The following is a 15,124-nucleotide window of genomic DNA, read 5'->3' as shown; positions in this document are numbered from 1 at the left end:
CTGAGGTACCAGAACGCATGAGAAAAAAAATCACCTTTATAATAATTGCATCACATTTACGTAGTGGCGTAGAGCAGAGAGTAGAGCCACTTACAGAAGTTGCACACATGGGAAACATTTTTTGTTGCCTAGGGTCCAGGAAATGTTTGGCCTTTTATAAACACATTTCATGCAATTCTACATCATTTTACATGACTGGAGACTTTGGCATAATTTAAAAAAAATGCCGCCTTCAAAACAACTGGGAACTCGGAGCTTGGAAATCTCCGACGTCAGACATCAGCGTGTTCAAGACAACTGGAAAATCGGGAAAAAATGAGCTCCAACTGGGAAAATGTATTTTGAACAGTCATCCAACTCGGAATTCCAAGTGGGGAAGTCTGGCCTCTTTCTAGAGCTCCGACTTTCTGACCTGAAGATCACTGACGTCCTGATTTGACCTCATTTTTTACAGAGTTCCCAGTTGTCTTGAAAGTACCATAATACTGCACAAACGATCGAAATGACAGGCTACTTTGACACTGACAAACTGAGAATCTGAGATCAATGAAAACAACCTTGTCTTGGATCCATCAATAGCCTAGGCCTAGGTGTGTGGAGACATATTGTAGGCTACAATATGAGGAGGAAATGATGGTCCTAAAAATACTTTCCAGTTTCACTGACTCACCCAATGACGTGCAGCTCACTCGCTGGTGATGGCATATGCGCTCGTGAAAAAAGCCTCTCAATATTTGGAAGTTGATCAAATATTTTGGTAGCCTACAGTTGACAGTTTGAAAATCTTCCTCTGAATATCCATCTTCTGCTAAAACTGATATTTCTTATTTGTTTTTGAAGTTACACGCCTGAAACCTTGAACAGACTGCTGACACCCTGTGAAAGCCATATGAATTGCATCCAGGGAGCTAATTTTCAATATGACCTTTCTCTTGAATTTCTAAGAGGATGGTCTCTCTCAAAAAAAGATTTCCAGTTGGTTTTTCTTTGGATTTTTACTACCATATCTATTGTGTTATATTCTCCTACATTATTTAACAATTTCTACAAACTTCAAAGTGTTTTGTTTCCAATGGTACCAATTCTATGCATATCCTGGCTTCAGGATGTATGCATATCCTGGATACTTTGGGCACGTCATTCAGACAGGAAGTGGAGAAAAAAGGGGCCTAGCCCTGAAAAAATAAACACTGCAGAGCAGTGTTAAAACCAGCAAATCAAATTGTTTGGGGATAGACTTGGTGGAGACAACCGAGCACTGAAGGTGTTCCTTGGTAAAGATTGCGACTCCACCACCTTTGGAAGATCTGTCTTCCCAAAAAAGGTTGTAACCAAAAAGGTTAACATCTGTGTTCAAAACACTCTTTCTTAACCACGTCTCAGTAATGACCAACACATCTGGATTGGAGCTGTGAACCCACACTTTCAATTGATACATTTTAGGTAATAAACTTCTAGTGTTAAAGGGCAGAAAACCCAGGCTTTTATGAGAGCGGAAATCAGTGAAGCAGATATCAGAACACAAGTCCGAATTGGGGCTAGCAACAGTAGATGGGCCAGTTTGTACATGTTCATTTTCAAATATCATCAGCAGTAACACAATTAGGGCACGGCAGAGGACAGGGAGAGCTCTGCAGTGTTTATTTTTTTATGACATTTGAATGTGCATCAGATGGCATCAAGATCATATTGTATAGCAATTTCATCAGGTAACATGAATACAAAGCCGGCGTGAGATGGTTAGAATAGGATGGGAAGCCAACAGTCTGTGTAACCAATAGAGAGTCAGAGTCCCGAGTGTGGGAACAAACATAGTCTGTCCCATGGTTGGGTAAACAAGCAAGTTCATAGTCAACAAAGCACGCAGGAGTCATGAGGCAAATAGCATAAAGCACAAGAAAAATATATAACGACTTGGGCTAGCCATTGTTAGTTCAAAGAGTCACTCGCCCCAACAAGATAACTTGAGAGAGTAGCTCTCTATGAGTCCAGTAGGCTTCAAAAGTATGAGATACAATAAATAAATAGTAGGCTTATACTAGTTAATTAAAGTGTTTCTGAGTAAGCTCACTTAATAAGCTTCACAAGTTAATTAGCCTACCTAAAATTCCGTTCAGTCCAAAGTCTGTGGTGTGTGTGTAAGTGCGTGTGTGCTAGAGGCGAGCGAAAGCTCGGGAGGGAGGGGGGACTGTGGCGGGGGTACCTGTACTAGACAGGGGGAGACAGGCCAGGGCAGATGGTGAACAGATCGCCAAGTGGAATACAAGCAGCAGTGCAGCAGGCAACGGGAGTAGGTGTCACACCCGCTTGGGAGAAGCTGTTTTCGGGAGGCAGATTCCTTGTAGAAAATCTCAGCTAGCTAGCTGTCCACCATTTTTCCCACGTGGAAAAGCAGGTCGTAAGCTAGCTATATCTCTTCAGTTTCGGCGAATGGTACTTCACGACGTCCAAACAAAGTTGTCCTGTGGCTGTTGTATTTTGGAGATTGCGAGGAGGATATCTTCTGATGTGATCAAGCAACAATATTGTTTCTTATTGAGGTAATTTACAATTAAAGTATCTTGGCTGCATATCAGTTCAAAATATAGATGAATCCAGGGGCTCCTGTATTGTAATGACCTCTGCACAGAGGGAGGGGGCTTCAAAAGCCTCTGCATTTGGGTGGGGGAGGCTGTGAAACTCTTTTGCCATTGTTGGGCTCAAGGGCTTTGACACCTCTCACTTCACACCTCAGTGCTAATCGAAGTTGCAACTGGATCTGTTCTGTGCTAGCAAGCTTGGTAGACTTAACTTAGTATTCAGTCCTTATAAAGTAACATATCATTGTAATTTATTTTTCTTCTTGGCTTACAAAGTAGCTTCAGACTAAACATTACCCACTCAGTTCCAGGTTGAATGGTGGTTTCAGGTTTCTGTTGTGCCTCTTTTGCTGGTCGTTGGTTTGCCAGAGCATTTGCTGTATAGTCCTTGGAAATAAAAATATTTGGTAGTAGGAATCCTTCCAGGTAATTTTTTCTAAAATCAGGTTGCAGGTTTGGAGTGAAGGTTATGTTGTGGAGGGTAGTATCCTGTATATGTCCTTGCAGAAAATCCAAGTTCATCTATCTCTAAATCTATCTTTTTGTAAAAACATGCTGAGAGAGGTATGGATCCGGCTCAAATTAAGCATTGTTCATACCCCAGAGTTAATACTTGGTAGAAGTACCTTCGGCAGCCATTACAGCTGTAAATCATTCTGGATGACATTCTACCAACCTTGCCAAACTCTTAGAGCAACATACAGTGCATTCCCATATTAGCATGTGAGACAGAGTAGGAGGCAGTTCACTATGGGCACGAAATTCATCCAAAAGTGAAAATGCTGCCCCCTATACCAAAGAAGTTAATTTAACTAGGCCTGCTTAATGGCTATGCTTACTACTTTTGTTAGCTTTTTATTGTCTGTTTACTTGCAATGCTATGCTATGTAGCCATTAATAAATTAGCCTGCAATAGCTTCGGCCTACTATGCCGCATGCTATTGCACCCCCTTTCTGGCCATTCATGCAGACCGTTACCAATGTATATGCTTAATGCAATTGTAATTGACTATTGCCATTAACAGCTGATTAATTGTATGTTCATTGCTATTATTGCTCGTTATTGTTTGCACCTTTCTGTGTCTCCTTTTAGATCAACCATGCTCCATACAAAGTCAACCAAGTCTCAAGTCAAGAGTCTCATGTTAACAACTTTCAGTCATTCCCTACCATGTATCGTCTCCATTACCTGAATCTATAAAGACTCTTAAACTGAACTGCATCTCTGCCTCCGCCTGCTCTTTAACTGGAGTCCCACAGTAGATGGGCATCACCATAACCCTCACCTCAATCTGTTATGATCTTGTAACTGAAGAATATTGTGACAGGCTAGGAACTAAAGTTTTGGTCAGTGTTTCCCTGGGAACGCTTATTAGGGAGAAATGCAGGAAATGTATAAAAGCACCCATTGGTCATGTTCAGGTGAGTGCATTGTTCCTGGAAAGTTCTTTGTTTGTATAGGCTGTGCAATGTTGCTGTTTTTTCTGTGAGCAACCATTTTGTGACCATACTGTCTTGAAGAAATGTTTGTGTGGTTGATTGTTCTCAATGGTATGTGTTACGTTTGACCATCAGTGAGTTTATTCACCTGTGACAATATTCAAGAGGTGCATTATGTAAAGCGACTGCAATAATATATTTTCATTTCAGATGGTTTGCTGGTTTGAGGTCCAGGCAGTTTATTGGCAGTGCCCTGCAATAAGTCTTTGTAGTCATTTGTATTTCTAAAATATTTGTTTATGTCAATGCCTTTATTTTCTACCATCCATATTAGTGTTTGGAACTGTTTTTGGTCATCTTGTGAACTTGGTCAGCTGAATCTCTGTGAAAGCACTGTTCTATTTCAGCAAGCTATCTAGTGGAAGTAACAGATCTAATTCATTTTGGTGTACCATTAATGTGTTATTTCTGTGTCAAACAAGCAAACCTAATTCTCTAAGCTTCAAACTTTGTTTGTTCTTTATCTGCCTCTGCACTGTTTCTCTTTAATGGGCATGGAACCTGTAATGTTTAGATGTTACAATTGTAATAAATAATATATTGTTGCATGGTCCATTGCATTGCTCAGAGCTGTTGACCCAACTCAATAGGTGTCCTGTCACAAACCTGTGTCTAATGTTGTAGTTGAAGCGTTCCCCTCATTAAACCATAACTGGCGTAGTCTGCCATTAGTTCTGCCATTTTAGCTAACGCTAGTTGTCGAGTGCTACTACGAAGTACTAAAGTAATTTCTGCAGAAATACTACAGTCATGTATGCAAAAACAGTACAGTAAATACTGAAACACTATAGTGAATACTACAATAAAGTCTGCAAAAACACTAGTGAATACTAAAGTATAATACAGTCATGTCTGCAAAAAACTACAGTGAAGTCTGCAAAACCTCTACAGTGAATACTACAGTAAAGTCAGCAAAAACACAACAGTGAATGCTATAGTAAACTACAGTCATGTCCACAAAAACACTGCAGTGAATACTATAGTATCTAGTACTACAGTATTTAGACCATAGTATATTATAGTATTTTTTTCATGTGGTCTGCCTTGATCTCATAATAGCTTGTATGGCATAATTAAATAAAACAATATACAGAGGCAAAACAATATACAGAGGCAAGAAAACGTATGTGAACCTGTCCTCTGACCTTAGAGAGCCTTGTTATTCTCTATTTCGGTTAGGTCAGGGTGTGACTTGGGTGAGTACTCTAGTTTTCGTATTTCTATGTTGGCCTGGTATGGTTCCCAATCAGAGGCAGCTGTCTATCGTTGTCTCTGATTGGGGATCATATTTAGGTAGCCTTTCCCACCTGTTGTTTGTGAGATCTTGTCTATGTCTAGTTGCCTGCGAGCACTACATTTGCGTCACATTTTGTTTTGCGCTTTGTTTTCTGGGAGTTTCATTTAAATAAACATGTGGAACTCTACGCACGCTGCGCCTTGGTCCATTCATTATAACGATCGTGACAGAACCCTTTGGAATTACCTGGATTTCTGCATAAATTGGTCATCAAATTTGATCTGATCATCTAAGTCACAACAATAGACAAACACAGTGTGCTTAAACTAATAACACACAAATTATTGTATTTTTCTTGTCTATATTGAATACATAATTTAAACATTCACAGTGTAGGTTGGAAAAAGAACCCCTAGGCTAATGACTTCTCCAAAAGCTAATTGGAGTCAGGAGTCAGCTAACCTGGAGTCCAACCAATGAAAGATTAGAGATGTTGGTTAGAGCTGCCTTGCCCTATAAAAAACACTCACAAAATTTGAGTTTGCTATTCACAAGAAGCATTGCCTGATGTGAACCATGCCTCGAACAAAAGAGATCTCAGAAGACCAAAGATTAAGAATTGTTGACTTGCATAAAGCTGCAAAGGCTTACAAAAGTATCTCTAAAAGCCTTGATGTTCATCAGGCCACGATAAAAATAATAATAATAAATGGAAAAAGTTCAGCACTGTTGCTACTCTCCCTAAGAGTGGCCGTCCTGCCAAGATGAATGCTCAACGAGGTTTAGAAGAATCCTAGAGTGTCAGCTAAAGACTTACAGAAATCTCTGGAACATGCTAACATCTGTTGATGAGTCTACGATATGTAAAACACTAAACAAGAATGGTGTTCATGGGAGGACACCACAGAAGAAGCCACTGCTGTCCCAAAAAAAACAAAGCTGCACGTCTGAAGTTTGCAAAAGTGCACCTGGATGTTCCACAGCGCTACTGGCAAACTATTCTGTGGACAGATGAAACTACAGTTCAGTTGTTTGGAAGGAACACACAACACTATGTGTGGAGAAAAAAAGGCACAGCACACCAACATCAAAACCTCATCCCAACTGTAAAGTATGGTGGAGGGAGCATCATGGTGTGGGGCTGCTTTGCTGCCTCAGGGCCTGGACAGCTTGCTATCATCGACAGAAAAATTAATTCCCAAGTTTATCAAGACATTTTGCAGGAGAATGTTAGGCTATCTGTCTGCCTAATTGAAGCTCGGCAGAAGTTGAGTGATGGAACAGGCAACGACCCAAAACACAGAAGTAAATCAACAACAGAATGGCTTCAACAGAAGAAAATACGCCTTCTGGAATGGCCCAATCAGAGTTCTGACCTCAATCCGATTGAGATGCTGTGGCATGACCTCGAGAGCAGTTCACACCAGACACCCCAATAATATTGCTGAACCTAAACAGTTTTGTAAAGAGGAATGGCCAAAAATTCCTTCTGACCGTTGTGCAGATCTCATACGCAACTACAGAAAACAATTGGTTGAGGTTATTGCTGCCAAAGGAGGGTCAACCAGTTAATAAATCCAACGATTCACATACTTTTTCGGTGTGAACCGTGTTTACACGGTGTGAACAATAAAGACATGAAAACGTATAATTGTTTGTGTGTTATTAGTTTAAGCAGACTGTGTTTGTTTATTGTTGTAACCTAGATGAAGATCAGATCAAATTTTATGACCAATTTTTGCAGAAATCTAGGTATTTCCAAATGGTTCACATACTTTTTCTTGCCACTGTATCTCCATGGCTTGTAGCTATATTACCCCCATAAATGCCTTTATGTGGATTCTCATGTCACTGAGCTTAATCCTCAGAAGCAACTGTTTGAATATTCAGAGCTTGTGGTTTCTGCTTGTCCATGGTGTCAGCCCTAGCTATGGAAACACAATTTCCCTAGTATAACACCAGGTTTTAAGCCCATGGTAAGTCTGCACATACTAGTGTTGCAAAGGAAAAAGGCCATGAAATACAATTTTTTGTGGAGATCATTTTCAAGTTCTCTCCCTCCCACCTTCCCTTTGCTTACCTCCTCTGTGTCCACATTTGCTTCCTCTTCTTCATCCACCTTCTCATGCTCCTTCTCCATCCTATTCTCTCGGGTGGGGACTACCCACTCTATGTTCCCCTCGGCTGGGTGAGATTTGACGTTGAGTAACTCCTGGGTGTTAACAACAGTTCTCTGGAGGCCCAGTAACCTTCCAGGGAAAGATGTCTCATCCTGGGCACGGTCGGCGACGAGCCTGGCCTGAGACCCCCACCTCCCGAGCTTGATGGAGAAATTATCATTGACCACCTCAAGAAGAGGTTTCTCCTCTTTGTTAGAAAAGTTGTAGACCACCTTGATGTGAGGCTGTTCCTCATCTTTCAGTATGGGTTCTATGATGGGGATGGTAGGGGAACGAGAAGGAAGCTCTGGCTTGGGAGATTGGTCAGGTTCAAGAGTGATCAATTGGACTGGGGAATCCGCTTGTTCTTTCTCCCTCTCTTCCTCTCTTTGTCTTTCTCTTGCCTGCTCTTTTTCTCTCTGTCTCTCATCTTCCTTCATCTTTTCCTCCTCTCTCTTTCTTTCCCTTTCCCTCTCCTCTTCTATGAGTTTCTCCCTGTCCTCCTCTCTCAATCTCTCCTCTTCCATTCTAAACATCTCCCTCTCTTCCTCCTTTCTCAGTCTCTCCCTTTCCCTCTTCACTTCTATCTGTCTTTCTGTCTCCCTCTCCTCTTCTTTGCTCCTCTCCCTCTCTTCCTCCTTTCTCAGTATCTCCTTTTCCCTCTCAAGTTCTATCTCTCTTTCTCTCTCCTTCTCTAATTCTTTCGTGTTCTCCCTCTCTTCTTCCTCTCTCTCCCTATCCCACTCCTCCTCTCTTTGTCTTTCTCTCTCCCTATCCTCTTCCTTCCTCTTTCTCTCCCTCTCTTCCTCCTCCCTCTGTCTCTGTCTATCCCGTTCCCTCTCTATTTCTCTTTGCCTTTCTCTCCCCTCTTCTTTCATCTTTCTCTCTTCTTCCTCTCTCTGTCTCTCCCTTTCCCTCTCCCATTCTTCCTCATTCTGTCTCTCCATTTCCTTTTCTTTCTCCACTTTTTTTTGTCTTTCTATCTCTAACTCAACTTCTTGTTGCCTCTCTTTCTCCCTCTCCTTCTCTGCTTGTCTCTCTTCTAGCACCAGCTGTTTAAGTTTTTCCTCCTTTTGCACCTTGGTCTCCATATCTTTCTCTATTTGATCAATCACTAACGCTTGTTTTTTCCCTCCATCTTCCATCCAAAGAAGTCTTCCTACTGGTTTGTAGAGTGGCACCTGGGCCCCCTTCTCCTCTCCCTCCTCCTCTTCCTCATCTTCTATCTCCTCACTATTAACCTTTATCCCAGAACGTCCTGAGTGACATAGGGTGGAAGCCTTGTCCTCCCGGGGAGCTAGCTGAACGCTTTCACTCGTTGCCAATGACCCCCCAGTGACACCCAACGCAGGGTGAACTCTGCCAGGGATTGGTTGAGGGGCAACATCCACCCTCTGATTGGATGCCTGAACAGGAGGTGTGTCTAATGCCCAGTCTTTAATTCGCTGTTTCACACCCCCAGAACCGTCTGCTTGTTTAATTGGACCAGGTACTTCCTCCCTCTTGGTCAGAGGCTCTGGCCTCGAGGAGGAGTCCAGCAGCAAACTGATCCTCCGTTGTATGCTGCACACGTTCTCTTCTCCTGCCTCCTTTACCCCTTCCCCAACCCTCTCTTCCTTCAGCGGTGCTGAGTGCTTGAGTCTGCACTCCGGGTCAGACGGTGTCTCTGGTGAATCTGTTATCTTCTCTTCCTCCTTGGTCCTGAGGACAGACACTTTGAGGACTGCAGTCTCTCTCTTGGTCGCCTGTTCCTGCTTCTGGTTGTTGTCTTTGGCTGGTGGCTGTGAGGGGCGCGAGAGGCCGGCCGACTCAAACCTGGAGGTGAGCTCCATGGACAGCCGTTTCCTGCATCCTCCCCAGCGGGCTGCCTGATCCTCCCCAGCGTGACATCTGACGATCGCAGAGGTGGGCTCGCTCACAGTGTCTTCAGACTGGGGTTGAAGGGTAGCTGAGGTGACCGATGTTAATGGTACAGCCTCAGTTCCAGTAGCGGAGTGGCCTGAATCAGAGTCGCCATGTTCATCCAGTTCAGATTCACTGACTTGATTTGCCTCCGAGGTTCCAGTGGGGTCAGATATGTTACTAGCCGGTGGCTCAGATGTTGGGGCAGTAAGGGAGCTGGATGTGGAAAGAGCAGCTTGGTTTTGTTCAGTGGTGTGGGTTGAGTCAGTGTGGGGTGTTATGGTTGAAGGAGCTTTGGGAGCATTGGCCGGTTCTGGTGTCATGGTGCTCTCTGTATCGCGTTTCACAGCTCCGCTTGAGTCAGACACAGGGCCACTGATAGGCTGATTAGGCTCCGGTTTGCTGGAGGTAGTGGGTGTAGTGGGTGTGGTCTGAGACGGCTGTGGAGTCCTTGTCAGTGTCTTTGGGGCTAGGATGGAGCGTAGGGTGGTGTTCCTCTGCAGTGAGAAAGGTTTGGGAGTCAGGCGAGGTTTGGGGCCTGGCGCAGGCTTGACGCCAGCCCCTCTTGCTTGGCCCACCTCACCAGAGGCCATGTCCATACGAGCTGCCATGCCCTCACTTTGTTCTTGAGAAGAGAAAAACCGAAGGGAGGAGTGGAGAATGGGTGGAAAAGGAGAATGGTGGGGAGAAAGGGAGAGGTGAGCAGGGGAGGAGAAGGGACAGAAGGGGAGGGAGAGGAAGAAGTGAACAGAGAGGCGAGAAGAAGAAAGGCTATTTTAGGCTACTGGTGCTACATGAAGCCAGGTAGAAAACAAATCATTTCCTTTACTTCACATTTAGCTGTCACTCTGCTCTCTGACAAATACTTTCACCATAATGTATCACTTTCACATATTCTGGTGATACTCTGTGTTAAAAGCCAGACGGTTTGGCTCTCTAAGGCCAAGCTAGAAGAGCTGGTTGGATTAGATTTTTACAGAGGAAAAATACCTACCTCTAAAACTAAACAAAGTGAGACATACTACAAGCTACCTCTTACACCGCAACTATACAGTATTATTGTTATGTCAGTCAAATAAATGTCAATGGACTGACTGTTGTTTGCATTTTGTTTGACATCCAATTCTACATTATGTACAACAACTCACTTAGTTTTGCGAGGGATTTGCCACCAAATGCAAACCTTTAGCACTATATTCACTTAAAGATGATAAATCGTATACTTATGATCACTTAAAATACGGGGATTGTCTACAAAAAGTGCTGTTGCTTATGCTCAAATAAACAGTGACATCCCACTGGGCAAAAACTGCTTGAATCAACGTTGTTTCCACGTCATTTCAACAATATAAAAATCATTGTATTTGCTAAAAGTTATCAACGTAAGGGAATATAGCATTTTTTATCACCCAACTTTTAGCCTAAATACAATGGCATGGTCATTTTTTTGTTGATTTCACGTTGAATTCACGTTAGTTGACAACTCAACCAAATGTAAATCAAAAATAGACGTTGAACTGACATCTTTGCCCAGTGAGATACTGTTCCTTGGCCTGATATTCATGATCTAGGGCTCTATTCAATCTGTAATGCTGATTGCACAAAATCTCTATACTATAAAGTTGTTTGAGTTGTTTAAAGGAAGCTGTTCTGATTTCTAACCATACTTATATTGACACTAGTGAGTCAAGACAGATTGTTTGGTTGATTTGTGAGTGATGTCATCTAAATTTGAATGGAACAAAACACAAATGTGTCCCAGTTGCATGTTGTACATCCTGTCTGGTTTTTCCTGTCAGCTGTCAGAGTGTAGTATAAACCAGTCCAACCACACACCACTGCTCCATATATGAAGCACTTTAAAATCATGTGAGAAGCTCCAAGGTCTGACTCGGAGGCAAAAGGTTGTCGTTCCAAATGGCACTCTAATTCCCTATAAAGTGCACTACTTTTGAGCCCTATGGGACTACCCCTTTCTAGCCCGTCATAATAGTAGTGGGACTCAGGGCTCTCATCAATCAACCGGGTTTCCACTTTAAGGACAGGATAGGTTTCCATTGAATAGGACTCTTGTCACATAGTTAGATACGATCTATTGGTAAATGTTTGCAACATAATCACTTGTTGTTGCAAACAAATGGGGACTGTCACCATTTTCTGACAAATACCTAGCAGCCAATTCTGATATTGGCATTATCTATCATCAAATCAAATTGTATTGGTCACATACATGTGTTTAGCAGATGTTATCGCGGGTGCAGCGAAATGCTTGTGTTTCTAGCTCTGACAGTGCCGTAATATCTAACAAGTAATATCTAACAATTTCACAACATATACCCAATACACACACATCTAAGTAAAGGAATGGAAGTAAGAATATATAAATATATGGACGAGCAATGTCAGAGCGGCATCTACTAAGATACAGTAGAATAGAATACAGAATATACCTATGAGATGAGTAATGCAAAATATGTAAACATTATTAAAGTGACTAGTGTACCATTTATTAAAGAGGCCAGTGATTTCAAGTCTATGTATATAAGCAGCAGCCTCTAATGTGCTAATGGTGCTAATGGTCTATTCCACCCCATGTAATAGATCCCAAAATATGCCTTTGTCAAATGTTGTTTATACAATTGTTTATACAATTCCAAAACACCTGCAACTCAGCGTCCCCTAGTCTCAAATAGTTTTATATGGGTTTGCAGTCAGTCCACAAAAGAAAATACAAAAACACACTTTACCTGCCCGAGTCTATCCTTTGCAGACTGATGTTGAAGACGTGTTCTTTTATACAGAACATATAACAAAGTTTAGCAACGTGCTAAACGTTTTGGAAAATAATGGTTGGTTGTAAGAAAAACTAAGGAAACAAACCCCTTGTTTGACTCTGTAACCTTCAGTTGGTGTTAATATGTGACCAATAAATGCAGCACACAATGACCTCACTGTGGTTGAACTCACATGGTCTAATCTCTCCTTCACAGCAGGTAGAGAGCGGATAAATAGAGGCATATCAAAACCATAAAGGCGCTATAATAACAATCATATTATAAAAGTCCTGGAATGACCTCCTGCTATGTTGACTCCTGGTAGTGAAATAGCCCTTTTCCTTGTTGCATATCCCTCCCTAGCCTATAGTGACAAATTAAAAGCTTTTTATGATCATATACTTAGAATCTACCTGTTTTGATAATGACTATGAGTCTTTCACTTTGAAAACAGTTCAACCAAAAGGACCTTTCTAGCCAGCTTAACGATATATAAGCTGTTACTTATAGCTGTGACCAACTGACAAGGCAGATGTTTTATATGAATAGACTTTAAACTTCAGGATCTCCAGATTACAGCATGTGTGGAACAGAGACTGTTTGACAAATTTGTCTCTCTCCAAAGTCATTCAACACAGATCCCACACAAGAACACTATTGTGCCACAGGGAACGATGGTCCGCGACAGTCCCTAGAGCGGCAGTCCGGACAGTCAAGCCTCGTGCACACCAACTGTGCCAAACTGTATGTGTTTCGTCTTCTTCAGTGATGTTTTAGGGAAGACTTCACTGGAAACAGTGTATTGCCACCCACTACTGGATACGGGAAATAAAAAAAAGGAGAAATCCAAAAGGGAAATAAATTAAAACATTTAAGCCACTAAAACATCAGTTTTTTTTAAAGTTTTTTTTAACTTTGCCCTAAATACACTCAGAGCCCTACTCAGATCTGGTTGACCTGAGATAATGGAACCACAGTACGCCATGCAGCTCCTCACCCATTACATCCTGCATTCCCAAGAAGCGTTCATCTGCAGACACGATGATATTGATATTGAGTTCTTATCCACTCCTGCAGGGCAGTTTATCACCATAGCAATAAATGGCAAAACAAATCTACTTTCTTCACGACAAGGATATCTGGATCCTGCACCTTGCGAACAGCAGCCACAGCGTTGGACTGCGGTGACTCCACGGCAACAGAACCACCAGAACATTCTTTACCTTTTCTTGCTGTCGCGGCATAGGAGACACGCTGAACAGCTCTTATTTTAGCAATCTCAGCCTCCTTCCCCCTTAGAGGACATTCAGGGAACTCATGTGCATGCTTCCCACCACAATTGCGACATTCAACACCATCATCTTCCGGAGCAAAATAACCCCTCAAGTCATTATCTTTGCAAACACACTACACATGCCCAAATGCTTTTCAGTTGGAACACTGCAGTAACCTGGGGACAAATGCCCTCACAGGCTAACTCACATATCCCATCTTGACATGTGTGGAGCGGCGACTCATCAAAAAACAGTAACACAGACGCAGTCTATATCATCTTTCCACTGAACATACGCCTCAATCGTCATGCCCCAAATACTCCAGGAATTTGTATCTTGATCTTCTCAGAGACTCCAGAATCACGCCCTTTATTCGGTGCACTGCTACGAAAATCTTTCTCCTTGATTCTAGTGAGGCGAACGTGCTCTCCTTTTGTTCTCCCGACAGAGAACAATTCTACAAAATTCCACTTTTGGTCACCCTCACAGATTCCACAGTACCCAACACTTTCTTCACCATCTTGGCAACATCAAACAAATCTCCCAAGTCATCAGAAATTTTCTGTCCAAAAATGATGCAGAAAAATTAATCCATGCTTTTGTTACTTCTAGGTTAGACTACTGCAATGCTTTACTTTCCGGCTACCCGGATAAAGCACTAAATAAACTTAAGTTAGTGCTAAATACGGCTGCTAGAATCCTGACTAGAACCAAGAAATTTGATCATATTACTCCAGTGCTAGCTTCCCTACACTGGCTTCCTGTTAAGGCAAGGGCTGATTTCAAGGTTTTACTGTTAACCTATAAAGCGTTACATGGGCTTGCTCCTACCTATCTTTCCGAGTTGGTCCTGCCGTACATACCTACACGTACGCTACGGTCACAAGACGCAGGCCTCCTAATTGTCCCTAGAATTTCTAAGCAAACAGCTGGAGGCAGTGCTTTCTCCTATAGATCTCCATTTTTATGGAATGGTCTGCCTACCCATGTGAGAGACGCAGACTCGGTCTCAACCTTTAAGTCTTTACTGAAGACTTATCTCTTCAGTAGGTCATATGATTGAGTGAAGTCTGGGCCAGGAGTGTGAAGGTGAACAGAAAGGCTCTGGAGCAACGAACCGCCCTTGCTGTCTCTGCCTGGCCGGTTTCCCTCTCTCCACTGGGATTCTCTGCCTCTAACCCTATTACAGGGGCTTAGTCACTGGCTTACTGGTGCTCTTTCATGCCGTCCCTAGGAGGGGTGCGTCACTTGAGTGGGTTGAGTTACTGACGTGATCTTCCTGTCTGGGTTGGCGCCCCCCCTTGGTTTGTGCTGTGGTGGAGATCTTTGTGGGCTATACTCGGCCTTGTCTCAGGATTGTAAGTTGGTGGTTGAAGATATCCCTCTAGTGGTGCGGGGGCTGTGCTTTGGCAAAGTGGGTGGGGTTATATCCTTCCTGTTTGGCCCTGTCCGGGGGTATCATCGGATGGGGCCACAGTGTCTCCTGACCCCTCCTGTCTCAGCATCTAGTATTTATGCTGCAGTAGTTTATGTGTCGGGGGGCTAGGGTCAGTTGGTTATATCTGGAGTACTTCTGTCTTATCCGGTGTCCTGTGTGAATTTAAGTATGCTCTCTCTAATTCTCTCCTTCTCTCTTTCTTTCTCTCTCTCGGAGGACCTGAGCCCTAGGACCATGCGTCAGGACTACCGGGCATGATGA

At 42.8% G+C, this 15,124-nt stretch overlaps 1 protein-coding gene across 1 annotated transcript in view; it reads right to left on the bottom strand.

The window, feature by feature from the left end:
* Positions 1-7,940, bottom strand: part of LOC120062549 (beta-crystallin B3-like) — a 37,230-nt gene extending 29,290 nt beyond the window's left edge. Inside the window, exon 1 of the mRNA XM_039012604.1 lies at positions 7,397-7,940. Within this exon, the coding sequence (XP_038868532.1) occupies positions 7,397-7,915 (519 nt within the window). The 5' untranslated portion in view covers positions 7,916-7,940. The remainder of the gene's footprint in view (positions 1-7,396) is intronic.
* Positions 7,941-15,124: the final 7,184 nt, after the last annotated feature.

Source organism: Salvelinus namaycush, chromosome 2 (assembly GCF_016432855.1).
Source record: "Salvelinus namaycush isolate Seneca chromosome 2, SaNama_1.0, whole genome shotgun sequence".
In the NCBI taxonomy this organism is placed as follows: Eukaryota; Metazoa; Chordata; class Actinopteri; order Salmoniformes; family Salmonidae; genus Salvelinus; species Salvelinus namaycush.
This window is presented reverse-complemented; position numbering and strand designations above follow the sequence as displayed.